General features: G+C 59.0%; 1 protein-coding gene across 5 annotated transcripts in view; it reads right to left on the bottom strand.

Moving 5' to 3' along the window:
• STARD8 (StAR related lipid transfer domain containing 8) overlaps positions 1–13,501 on the bottom strand; it is a 53,216-nt gene that overhangs the window by 32,614 nt on the left and 7,101 nt on the right. The window contains exon 1 of one of the 5 annotated variants that reach the window (XM_065077328.1): positions 11,861–12,033. The exons of 1 other annotated variant lie outside the window; for it this stretch is intronic. Coding sequence is in view for 1 of the 4 variants with exons in the window: in XM_065077324.1 (XP_064933396.1) it covers positions 11,633–11,747 (115 nt within the window). In the remaining 3 variants the exon portion in view is untranslated. Of the gene's footprint in view, positions 1–4,678; positions 4,922–9,276; positions 9,486–11,632; positions 11,760–11,860; positions 12,034–13,501 lie in introns of those variants that run through there. 3 more of the 5 variants (XM_065077324.1, XM_065077329.1, XM_065077327.1) reach the window with 3 other exon arrangements.

Here is a 13,501-nt window from a genome sequence, read left to right as displayed (position 1 = left end):
TCCCCCCTGCACAGTTGCACAGGAGGCTGGCAGCGCAGACATAGATCCCTCCACGCTGCAGATTTACTGCCCCGGTTCCACAAACACCCGGTTTCCAGCTGGCAGCTGCCGTGGGGCCGTGGGTTTGACCTCATCCCCCCAGCGGCTGGAGCCCCCACAATGGCGCGGTGGGAGCGTTTTGTTGCCAGTCCTACAAGGAATGGGGAGAGAGCGTGACTGCTCTGTGCTGCACCAGACAAAAGCGCATTCAGAAACCCAACTTGTGCCCTTGAGAGCAGCGAAAGCGTTCTTGTCGAATTAATTGGGGGGGAGGGAGAAATGGAGAATAGAAGCCCCATCGTGTACCTTTGCAAATAAATGGTACTTGGTCAGCAGCACACTTGCAGGTCGGATACACGCTGTCCCGCTGCCACCTGTGCGGAGTCCAGCACAGGCTCCTGCAAGTGCAGCCACCTCCTGCAATAGTGGCATTGATCACTTGTGCCCTGGAGCTCCGAACAGCGGTCCTGAGGCTGCTCCCGCACACACGGTGCGGCTGGGAGCGCCTGGAGGCACGGGCTCTGCAGCCACACGCACACCCTGCACTCCATGCTTTCACTCCCAGATGAAGTGCAGGAACCCCCGGGACACCCTGGCTCCGGTGCTGAGCCCCAGGGGCCAGCAGCGTGACATCCAGCAGGAGACCCTGCCTGCTCTCATCCCACACACAGCAAAGCAGCCCCAAGGCTGACGCTACCTCCACCCCAGTGACGCTACCTCCACCCCAGTGACCACCCCAAGCTCCTGCTGCCACCCCTGCACTGAGCACGGCACTGGCAGGCACAGCAGCGAGCATTTTCCCACTGGCTTAGCTGCCAAACCCCACACAACTGCTCGACCCAGCTCAAAGAGACTCTGCAAGGGACCAGCCTGCACCTCAGCAGCTGGTACCTCATGTGCACAAGGTGTGACACCAAACCACAGCCTGGCCACCAGGTTTTGGTGACCCCGAGTTCCCCCTGACCAGTGGCAGCAATTTGTCACGCAGACCAGGACACCTCAGTAGGATCCAGGAGATGGACACCAAAGAAGAGGATGGTTGAGCTCAGCCACGGGGCAGCACAAGGAACTCAAGCTGGCAACGTGAGACTGTGCAGCGGGCCACAGGACGGCTGAGCCCCTGGGGAAGGTCTGCCAAGCTGCTGCGCCTGTCACAGCCCGTTCCCAGTGCCAGCCGTTAACGTTTACTCTGCCTGTGACTAGCAACGGGTGACAAGTGCCCTTTTCTGATAAGGGAACCTTCAACTGGCTCGACGAACAGCTCCGCCGCTGCACGGGGCCGTGCCCACGGGGCACAGGGACCCTGTCAATGATTAACCGAACCGCAGGGGCAGAGCGGCAGGTTGGCGAGATACCCGCCCGGGGTGTCACAGCTCAGCAACCAGGGTCAGGGGCTGGACACCCCGGGACCCGGCAGAAGCTGCATCCTGTGGGCTCGGGGTTGGCACCTGGGTCCCATCGAGGAGCATCAGGCAGAGGGACGAGTATGGAGCAGGGCCAGGGGGCTCTGCACCCCCAACGGGCCTTAGCGCAGAACACTGCAAACAACATGCCAAATCAATCAGAAAGCAAACAGACAGTGAAAACCGGCAAACCACCGCTTCCTGCACTGGAAAAAGAACTTCTTGCTGGAAACACAGGAAAAGACCCTGCCTCTTTAAATTTCTGTGCCCGGCCCTGGCAGCTTGGAAAAGTTAATATAATTATCCGGAGGTGATTTTCAGAAAGGCTCACACAGGAAGGGTTATTGTGGCTCAATCATTAACTGGGCGGGAGACCCCCGGCCTTGCAGGAATGTGGCCGGTGCTGCCACGCTGCCGCTGCTCCCTGGAGCTCGGCTCAGGGGTCGAGGGACGAGCTCGGCTCAGCGGTTCAGGGATCAGCTAGGCTCAGTAGTTCAGGGATGAGCTCGGCTCAGCGGTTCAGGGATGAGCTCGGCTCAGTAGTTCAGGGATGAGCTCGGCTCAGGGGTTCAGGGACGAGCTCGGCTCAGGGGTTCAGGGACGAGCTCGGCTCAGCGGTTCAGGGACGAGCTCGGCTCAGCGGTTCAGGGACGAGCTCGGCTCAGCGGTTCAGGGACGAGCTCGGCTCAGCGGTTCAGGGACGAGCTCGGCTCAGCGGTTCAGGGATCAGCTAGGCTCAGTAGTTCAGGGATGAGCTCGGCTCAGCGGTTCAGGGATCAGCTAGGCTCAGTAGTTCAGGGACGAGCTCGGCTCAGGGGTTCAGGGACGAGCTCGGCTCAGGGGTTCAGGGACGAGCTCGGCTCAGGGGTTCAGGGACGAGCTCGGCTCAGGGGTTCAGGGACGAGCTCGGCTCAGGGGTTCAGGGACGAGCTCGGCTCAGGGGTTCAGGGATGGCTCATCCCCGCCAGCCCTGACCACTGACCCGGGCAGCCTCCAGCCGCCCTCCAGCACGGCCTTTCTTCCAGGAAGGGTATGAGGATGAAGGAAAGCTGAGAAATGAGACAACCCAAATTCCACGCAGACATCCCCGCTGCCACATGTGCCTCAGCTTCCCGCTCGGCTGGCCCGGGCGGTGCTGGCAGCACCCGGGTTTGGGGTGTTGCTGCTCCAGGCAGCTCTTGCACGGGCACAGCATGGGCCAGGAGGCCAGGCAAGAGCAGCGGCATCCCGGCTCTGCAGCCTCATGCTGCCCCGATAGCCTTGCACAGCCCCACACCCCACTCAGCTTTCAGCCCTGGGCTCTGCCAAGATACTTCACCAAATCTGGTGGGCAGAGGGATGGAGCAATGTCTCCGTTATCAGGCTGGGGGAGATGGAAGGAGATGCCCGTGTTACCTGACGCACCGCTGGGCTGGGCTGGCATGCTGCCTGTATTTGGAGGATTAAACTCCCACAGACCTCTGAACGCAAAAGCCCTGCAAAAAACACGCAATATGCAAATTCAAGTCTGCAAACCCTTGCAACAGGCAAACCATCTGGGGCTCTTCAGGGAATGACCGGTCTAAGGCAGGGGACTCGGTTCTCCTCTGCTGGCAATGGTTCCCCGGCTCCCACAGCTGCCCCTGCTGCTCACAGTCACACAGCGGCCGCTGCTGCGCCCTTGGGGAAAGGGCAACCTTTCTCTCCCCTCCTTGGCTTCCACTGGCTTTGAGAACCTTCAAATCTTTTTGAAATTAGTACAGAAACCAAGGGGAAGTACTGAAGCGCCCTTAGGCAGAACCATATTTTGTTCTCTTACAAAACTAAATTGCTGGCAGCCTGTCCCATGCATATGTTTGGGTTTGGACATTTGAGGCAATGCAGACAAGGAACGCTTAACAGAAGCACAACTGGATTTATTCAGTTGGTCTTTTATTAGAAAAGCATTTCTCGGAGGAAGCACAAGCACATGAAGTGAATGCAAGCACCTCCTCAGAAGCCAGGTTTGAAACCTGCTCTGCATTGGGACTTGGATTTTTGTCACATAAGGAAATTACCGTCAGGCTTTTGGCACAAAGGTGGGGGCTGATTTTCTCCCTACAAGAAGGGAGAGAGGCTGACGGGGTTTGAACGGAGCCGTGCTCCCAGCCCAGCTCCCTGCCAGGAGCTGCTGTGCCTGCAGCGCTGCCACCTCTCTGAACCGTGCTTCAGTTAAAATGGAAAAGGAAAAAGCACATTCATTGATAAGAAGCGAAGTATGCACACGGAAAAGAATGCAGACTTCTGCCAATAACGTCATATGGGCTCCGACATCCTGTGACTGTACGAGGGTCTTTAAAAGAAGAGGCTCCTCTGCAGCAAGGAGCCGTTCTCAAACACAAACCACAGAACCGAACACACAAAGAGCTGGTGTTTGATTTAGCCACGATCAAACAACCCTGAGAAAACAGCCTCTCACCTTGGCAGCACGCTCTGACAGATTACTGCTCGTTCTCAACGTGACAAACTACGCACGCATGGCAAACCCGTTTCTACCCAAGACAAAGGTCTCCATGAGAAATGATCAACTGGAAACACGTGCCCACGGCACCAAAATCCAGAACGCGGAGTCCAGCCTCCCCCCGCCACAGCGCAAGGGCCTGATCCGGAGCCTCCTGACGTCAATGCAGCTTTTCCATGAACTCACTGGCTCTCTGGATCAGACGGCAAATCTGTGCTTTTCCAGCCACCAATTTCACCAGCAGTAATCCCAGCTGGCGGAGCGCTGAAGAGGAGCCCTGAGACACCGTGGGCAGCCCAAACCCCCCAGACAGCCCATTTGCATCCCCCCGCCAGTTTAGCGACAGTTCTGCTGGCAGTGAATGTGCTGATGGCTCCCATCAGCCTTCCCGCCAGCCCCACCGGATTCACCCCACGCATGGCTGTGACTCAGCCTGGGAATGATGGGGACCCACCAACAGCTCAAGTGTGTCAGGAACCGTATGCCAGCTCCGAGCCTCTCCTCCCCAGCTAAGAAAAGCCAGCTCGCACGGACACCCCGCGCCGAGCAGCAAAGAACCCCGACAGCAGTTCGCTGCCCCTGGAAGCAGCTCCTGGCAGCGCGGCCTGAGCAGCATCCTCCCGGAGGGCAGGCGGCGGAGCGCGGCCGCGACCCTCCGAAATCCGCCCCTCTGCTGCCCTCTTGCCCCCCTACACCCCCACCCTACCCCCCCCATACACCGCCACACGGCCAGAGGACCCGCAGGTTCCTACTTTACCTTCGGGCTGCTCGGCGCCTCCGCCAAACCCGCGCGGTCCGAGGGGAGCTGCCGAGTCCCGGCGGGCGGAGAGGAAGAGGAGGAGGAGGAGGAAGATGAAGCGGAGGGCGTGGGGGGACCCTCGGCGCCGCCGCGGGCAGCGGGCGGGCTCGGTGCGGGCCGGTGCCAGCCGTGGCTCCGGCCCTTGTCGGTGTGAGCTCGGCAGGTGCGGGGCCGGGACGCGGGTCCCGCCGGCTCCGCCCGCCCGGCTCCCGCCACCGCCCCCGGGTCCGCCCGCCGCCCGCCCCCGGGTCCGCCCGCCCCGCCTCCCCCGGGTCCGCAGGGCCGGCACACGGAGCAGCACACGGGACACCGGGACACCCCGGCTCAGCAGCCGCCAGCAGCGCTCCGGAGCCAAGGGGAACCGAAACGCTGCGAGGCTGAAGCTCCCGAGGCTCCGCCACGCACGGACAGGACAAACCGTGGAGCCACGTCAGCTGCAGCCTGGGGAAGGGGCTGCCACGACTCGCGTGAAACCCAGCACGATCTCAGCCCCCGTGCATGGTCCGCACTGTCCCCCCCGCTCCGCTTCCAGACCGGCAGCAGCAACTGCAGGGCCTGGCCTGGCCCCAGCTACACTGCCAGCGTGGGCTGGGGCTGGCGGCTCCGGCACAGGGACACCAAACAGCTGCAACTGCCCCGAGCCCCTGGGAGGTTCCCTCGAGCTGTTCCCCACAAAGACCAGCCCCAGGACGGTTTCTGGACTGACGCCCGGCTGTCCCCAGCTCTCCCTGCCCACCAAACAAAGCAAGTGGCAAAAGCAGGGCTGCAAGCTGTGGCAAAAGCAGGGCTGCAAGCTGCAGCAAGGCAGGGAGCGGAGCAGGGGCTGCTCCTGCAGGGCTTATTTCCCAAAAGTCCTCCTCATGCTGCAGGGTTGTTTGCTGGTAGTTACTCCCCTGACAGGACAGGGCGAGGAAGATCCTTCCCACAGAACACACGTGTTTTGTGGCCTGGTTTCTGCATCCCAGGCCCGTGTGATGTCAGATGGGACCATCCACAGACTGTATGCAAGAGGGTGAAGAAGAAAATGGGGAATAGGGTCTGGAATAGAGGGGTTAAGATGAAAAAATAGGGTTTAAGGTGGACTTGAGGGAGGAACTTCGTGGGAAATGGGAGGCAAAGGGGCTGGAGGGCATGAAAGCACCAGCCTGAGAGCAGAATAAGCAGAGAGGAGTCAGAGCATGAGACAGACAGCAGGACAGCGAACACAGAGCATGGATGCAAAGCAAGGAGAGGCAGGCAATGTGATTTGGTGTGGGGATGGCCAGAGAAGCAGGAGAGACCAAGTACATTGTAAGGATGCCACAAACTTGCTTTTCTCTTGATATCACTGGCAGGGGTTGGAGTATTGCTCAAGCACCTTAACATGTGACGATCAGGGGAGAAAAAAAGAGGTTTTTCCATTGTTTTCATAGTCCAAGAGGCTTTTGATGCACTTCTCCTTCCTTCCTCAGCCCCAAGCTCCTGATCCTCCTCCCACCAACCTCCAGACTGCCTCTGCCCTGTGCCCCCCGCCACAGCCCTCGCCTCTGGAGGAAGGGGCACTCAGCACAAGCCTCTGAATGAGGCCCTTGTGGACTTGAAAGCCTTCCTAGAGTTTTGTGCAAAGGAGGCTCTCACCAGCCAGGGACAGGGGTGGCCAGGGGGTCAAGGGCTCCTGCTGCTGGGGAACAAGCAGCCGATGCCAGCTCTGCAATCAGCCACAGCGAAGGGAGCAACCGGTGATCTGCACTGGTGGAGATCGGTGGTAACCAAACCAAGGAGGGCTGGAGGCTACGAGCACCTGCTACAGAGCCACAGGCAGATGGGGGGTCAGAAGGGGTCGGAGCATCAGGAACCCAGACAAGCCTCAACCCCTCAAGTACCAACATCCACAAAGTGCTGCTCCCCAGGACCCAGGAGGGTGACAGAACGGGGTGGAGGGGAAACAAAACCTCTGGAAACAGAGGATGGGTGCAAAGCCCCGGGGTGCTGAGCACCACACCAGCATCCCAGGGGATGGCTTGGACGGATATTTCACTCTGGCCACATGAGTGGGAAAGCGACAGAGGCAGAAAGATGTGGCACCGTTCCCAGCGTGAGGAGCGCGGCACACAGTGTGTGCTGCCACGGGCACCAGCGCCCGGGCGGCCCCAGCCACACGGTGATGGGCAGTGGAAAAATCACTCAGCTCACAGGAGGATTTCAAGCATTTTCCACCCATTTCCTCATGCAAAGCGGGAACAGGGAGGGCGTGGGGGCAGAGAGGCAGGAAATCTCCCGGAGACGCTGAGCTATAAACAGGCAGCACAGAGGGCAGGACCGAAACGGCGGGTCCCACGCAGACCCCGCGGGCACACGCTCGCACCAGGAAAGCCGACACAGATGCTGGGAGGAGCAGAAATGGCGCATACCGCACGCTCCCCCCGCGCCACCCCCATGAATGGGCGGCATTCACACCCCGCGATATTAATAGTTCCCAGCGTACTGCAGAGAAATGGCAGAGCGCCTGCGGGCTCGCCTCCAGCCGCCCCGCTGCCCACAGGGCACTCCGTGTGTGTGTGTGTGTGTGTGTGTGTGTGCGCGCACACGCGTGTGCTCACACAGGCGCCCAGCGCAGGGATGAACGCTGCCTGCGCCCAGCACACCCGCCAGGAGCTGCCAAGCAGGGGGAGCAGGGACGGAATGGGCTGGGACACGCTGCCCTGGGCAGGGCAGGAGGAACCGGGGCTGCCGGGGGGTGAAGGTGCCTGCCCAGCCCCGAGTAACCACCACCAGCAAGGGGAAAGGGATTAGGGTGCTCCTAAAGGGTGACAGTGAGAAGGGACAAGAAAAAAATCCAACAAAGGCCCTTTTGGGCTGGCTGGACACTAGGAAAAACATCAGGAAGGGTGAACAGGCTGAGAAGCTGCCTCGTCATCTCAGCAGAGAGGGTGGAGGACACCCACTGCTTGGGACACCCAGACCTGAACCCAGTAACAGGCTCAAAGGAATGACCTTGGCCAGGTCCTTACAGGGGGCTGCAAACAGCACCGCAAGCTCAACAGGCAGATAGGGCTGAGCAAGAGGAGCCACCTCATCGTGCACCCAGGGAATGCCGGGCTGAATCCTGACCCGACCTGGGCAGAGCACTGAGCACAGAGCCCGGCCCAAGCACAGAGCCCGGCCCAAGCTCCGACAGCACAAGCCACAGACTCAAGTTGAAGGCATTTTTGGGTGAGCTGTTCCTCCCGCCTGCGCTGCAGCCCGGCTCTGCTGCCTCCTCCCCTGCCAGCGCTCGGGGCGCAGAGCTGAGCTTTTCTCTCCCACGAACAATGACAATCTGAGGGAACGGCAGAAGATGTGCCGGGGAGGGTCGGCTGGACATGGGGAAAAGGTTCTTCACCCAGAGGTGCTGGACACTGAACAGGCTCCCAGGGAGGGGTCACAGCCCCAGCCTGACAGTGTTCAAGAAGAGACTGGACAACGTCCTCAGACACACGGGGTGACCTGTGGGACGTCCTGTGCAGGGATGGGAGTTGGACTCCATGATCCTGTGGGTCCTTCCAACTCAGGACATTCTCTGATTCTATGATTTTATGGCAACCATTCCCTGCTCTGGGCCAGGTCCAGCAGGGACACCAGCCGGGCCGTGTGGCAGCTGCACCCCAGGGCTGGTTAAAGGGATAGAAGTCACCCCCAGCCACACACCCAACAGCTCTGGTGCTGATGGCTGATCAATTGAGCTGGACCCGCAGTTCCCTGCACCAAACGCTCCCCGGCACCCGGGGACACAGCAGCTCCAGATGTGACAGGGCCACCCGCCGGGGGGGCAGGGGAGCAAGGGGGCGCTTCCCCGGGCCCAGCCGGCCGGAGCCTGCAGAGGCTCAGCCCCGCTCCGCCGGCCCCGCTCGGCCGGGAGCAGCCGCGGGAGAGGGCGCCCTCTGCTGGCCACGCCCCGCACCACCCCCGCACCGGAAAACGCCCTGGAAAAGGCAAAAAACGGGCAAACAGCTCAAAGAAGGGGAAAAAACCCAAATCATATGAATGCATGGGAAAAGCAGCTTCCCTCCAGCTGAGCACCCGCCGCGAAAGGAAAACCCGCACAACCCGTGAACCGGCCCGAGGTGGCCAGTGCCTGCTGCTCTTCTTCCAGCAACCAGAATAAACAGGATAAAAAAAGTTAAAGTTTTCTTTCAGGTGTATAAATAAAACCCAACAGAACTGAACAAACCAGAAGTGGGTGTCCCGGGGTAATTTTATGCACAAACACATGCTCAGGGGACTCTTGCTCTGCTAACACAGCATTCATGTTCCATATTTTTCCACTGCCCCAGTTGGAGAACAGCAGAAGCCCACAACATTTTCACATGAAGCAGCTTCATCCGGGTTAACCCCACATCAGAGCTGGGCCCAGCCTGCACTTGCCGCCCTCTCCCACCTTGGGGTGCTGGATTTATTTCTCTATCTGGCCACCCTTGTTTGCTTTTCTCAATCCCCACTATCGAAGCAGCCACCTACCCCGCTGCCACTGCAGCCCTCGGGGTCCCCAGTGAGACCCCCACGAGGAGCCCCCACCCAGCAGAGCATCCCCAGCACACCTGGGCACTGCGGGCGGGCCTGTGTCCTTCAGAGCATGTGGGTCTGCGCAGATCTGTGCAGGGCACTGGGGCGTTATCCAGAAAGAGGGATTTGGCATCAGGCGTCCCACACAAGGCTCCAATACCATCGAGCAGGACAGGAGCTGCCTGCTCCTGCCCGCTTCAGAGTCTTTCTGCAGCACAGATAACCCAGCAGCTCCTTTGCCCCATCCACCAGCCCCGGCCCTTGCAGGACGGCGTCTGGGGGTGCTCCAGCAGCACCGTGGGCAAGCCGGCTCCAGCTGAGAGGAGGAGGATGGCTTCAATATCCTTGTTTACAACAAGAAAATCAAGGGAAAGAAGTTAACTTGCATACACAAAATAGCAGATGGAGCCGGTGCCACCAGCTGCACAAGTACATCAGGCAGGATTTCACCCATACTGAATTCCCCAGCTACCAAGGGAGGAGGGCGAGAGGGAGGAAAAGGGAAACTCAGAGACATACACACAACAGCATCATTCATGGCAGCTGATTTTGTGCAACAAGGGTCCTGTGTCTGGCCCAGAGCTCTAGGCAATTAAAGCAGCAGCCACAGATCTCCGAGAAACAGCAGGAATTTATCTGAGGAATCCAGATTATGTGGCCACTGCTGAACCAGAGCAAAAAGCCTCCAGCTCCTGGAAGGTAAACACGTTGGCGAGCAATGAGAAGCAGCAAGCAGCTCAATTACCCCAACTGTTTCTGGTTCACCCACCCATGGTGGAGCCTCCTCCCATTATATCGAGGGGGGGTGACTGCTGCTAGTCCTCCCTCCGTGCAAACGTGGCCACCAAGGGCATGGGGAAGACCCAGGTCCCCTAGTCCACACGTGGGCTCTGCCATAGCAGGCAGAGGAACAGCCTGTAGGGGAGATGGCACCGTGTTTGCAATCAGAGGCACAAGCGATGCCAACTCCTGCAGGACTGCTACAGCGACATGCAGCAAACCAGGACAGTTTGTTGTTCCAGAGACAGCAGTGCTGGTTTGCAAATCTAAGAAAGTGGTTTCTCCATTCTGCTCCAGCCTCAGGAAGCACATACAGGGCTTACCAAGACAAGTGAAAAGAGGCAAGATGCAGATTAATCTCTTGGAAACGTTACTGGCACATCTGGCTCCTGGGAGCAACTACAGATGCTGTGGGTGATCCTTGAAGAGGACTTGCGGCTGCACTCCCAGCTCTTGTGTGGGTCATCCCAAGAGAACCTCCTGCCCAGCTGGGCCCACAGTCCCTGGCACGTTTTGGGCCATTCCTGAAGGGATCGTTCAACAGCAGGAGGAACAAGCCTCCAACGCAAGCCTCAGGGCAGGTACAAGATGTGATTCTCCACTGAGCATCACAGCTGACTGAGGAACTGAGCCACAGCGGTTCCTCTTTCACACAACCCAAAATAAATAGCTTTCGAGATTGTTATCCACACACTGCATCACAGTCATCTTCAAAACCCACATCAAAGCAGTTTTAGCACCAGAGTTGCAAACGAAGAAAAGTTCTGTAAGCATTTTAACAGTCTAAATAAAAAGACCAATACAAGCATCAACACATTATCAAATACATAACAATGCCCCTGTTTTTATGAAAAGTGTGGGGTTCTTTTCTCCTCGTGCCCCTCGGGTGAGTGATCTGCTTTAATAGTCAGCTCAGGACAGACACCCCTCAGCCCTTGGGCGACTCCCCCGCTCCGTTCCCAGCGTCTCCACCAGCAATGACAGAGACCGAGGGCCACAGCAGCATTGGGACATGCCCGTCCTGTCCCGGTCCCTAGCAGGAAGCTGGCAAACAGAGCAGGGTTTGGACCTGCAGGACTGAAGTGACAAGGCTCACGCTCTATCTCATGCACACATCCTTATGAGCCATCAGAAACATATTAAACCTCCCCGGCACTGCCGCTTTCCTCGGGGACATCAGTGGACACCAGCTGTTCCTCCTGCCACAGCAGGAACACCCGCATCAGCTGCTGAGACACAGCAGGCAGAGAGACACCTGGTCAGAACATCACCAAATCCACGCTATTTTAGACCAGAAGGGAAGCAAGCCCCCAGGTCCCTCTCAGCCCACGTTTTCAGGCCACACTCTGCCTTTTGCACCCCTTCTGCATCCCACCTGCCTCGCCTGCCGCCCACCTTCCCCGCAGCCCCAGCTGCTGCCCCCTGCGCTTCCCAGCACCAGCGGCACCCACCGCCCAGCCCCCCGGACCGGACCGCGCTGAGCTCCCCAAGCAAACATCGAGGCCGGTCCCCCCTGCCCCTCTCCGCCGCTGAGATGGAGAGCGAGGAAGAGGAGGAAGAGGAGCCGGTGCTCTGCCAAGGCCCCACAGAACGGTCCCGTCCCGCACTCACCTGCGTGCCCGCGCCGTCCCCGTCCCCGTCCCCCCCCGCAGGGAGCAGCGGCCGCTGCGCGGCGGAGCCGCAGCCCCAGGGACCGCCCGGAGCCCCCGGCCCGGCACCGGCCCATCGCTCCGCGGCCGAACGGGCGAGCGGCGGCGGCTCCTCCCCCGCGCCCCGCGGCCCCGCCGCTCCGGCCGCCCCCTCCCTTTCCGCTGATTGCCTCCCCCGGCGGACACTCACAAGCCGTTCCTCCGGCAGAGGAAGCCGCTGGCCCCGGGACAAGGCTCCGCTCTCCTCCTGCCTCCCGCTCCTGCCCCGCTCCCCGCGGGACTCGCAGCATCCCCGGCGCGCAGCGCGGGGCCGGGCCGGGGCTGCCACGGCCACAACACGCTGCCGTGAGGCAGCCCGGCTCCTGCCGGCACCGGCGCCAGCTGTCAAGGTCAACGTGAAGATGATTCACGCGTTCCACATTTCATCTGCATCCACCTAAAACTGAGTCACCAGCGGTCCGGCCCCACGCAGCACCGGCGTACCTGGGAACGCGCTCGCTCCCGAGGGTGGGTTGGTGTTCCAGCACTGAGGGTGTTTCAGGCAAGACTCAGAATCTCTTCGTTAAGAAGAGAAGAAGTAACCGACATGATCAGACTGGCCTGCAAACACCTCACACCTTTCTTTCTCTCATCTGACCTCTCAGGCTTTGAAAAGAAAACCACAGGAGTATTACAAAGCACACCAGCGCCTTGGCTGCACAGCCCAGAGCCTCCTCCACGTCCAGCAAAGTTCTCTCCAGAAGCACAGACGAATTATTTCAGACACAGGAAACATTACCTTTCCTTGCATTTTTAATGCTGCTCACATGTCAAAGCTTTACCAAAGCAAAACCATTGTACAGCCAACTCTTTCTCTCAGCTTTCAATGTATTTTCTCATTATATTTTCAGGGAAGTAACCACACTCAAAACTTCCCTCTTGACCCTTTTGGCCTCGTGCAAACTACCCAGGGGCTGCAGATACAAATGTACTTTCTTGCCTGCAATTTATTTCCAGCCTGTCTCCATAGCTTCTCGCTGCCATGGGAAAATGCTGGCGACACGCTGGGCGCAGGGTGGGCAGAGGGGCCTTTTCCCAGCCCACCCTCTGCGCTCCGAGCGCCCGGCAGCCCGAGGACAGCCCTCGCCCAGCCAAGACTCTGCCATTCTGGCCTTCAAAGAAAATCACCCCGTTTGTGATGGGATCCTGCTGTTCAGGGGGGAATCTGCGTTTGGTTAGCTACAGGAAACGGAAACGCTTCCAGACCCTGGAATTAAAGCCCCAGAAGGATGAAGGGGATGAGCTGGGGGATGGGAACCAGTTACTGCAGCAGTCCCTGAGTTTCAGAGTTACAGAAGGTTTTATAGGCAGAAGAGGAACAAGGACAAGAAATGGCCTTATTTCGTGGGCTGGAGGGGCCTCCTACCTCTGAGAAATCATTTCCCCATGATCATTTATTGGAAAAACTGAAGTGTGGCCAAGTTGGTTTTGATTTTCTTTTAAAGTATTTTTTCCTGATTTCATGTTTTCAGCTGGTTTCTCGGGAGCTGGTCGCGGTGGGACAACGCTCAGCAGCGGTGGGACAACGCTCAGCAGCAGGGGGGCAGAAGGGGTGGAAAAGGGGGGGCTGATCCGGCAGCCTTTGCCTATTTGCCAAAAGAGCACAAAGGTGACACGAGAACAACCCAAAAGTGTCCGAAATTGCTGTGGACCAAGATATAAAGCGGAGTCTTGTGTGTGCCCATATCACTGCCGTGGTGGTTCCTGTTAATTAACCAAGGTTATAATTGCGTGCATGGCTCCGTGGGTTTCTATGAGCGTTCTCTGCAGGGCTGTGGGGAAGCAGCAGCAC

This window comes from Columba livia, chromosome 12 (genome assembly GCF_036013475.1).
Source record: "Columba livia isolate bColLiv1 breed racing homer chromosome 12, bColLiv1.pat.W.v2, whole genome shotgun sequence".
In the NCBI taxonomy this organism is placed as follows: domain Eukaryota; kingdom Metazoa; phylum Chordata; class Aves; order Columbiformes; family Columbidae; genus Columba; species Columba livia.
This window is presented reverse-complemented; position numbering and strand designations above follow the sequence as displayed.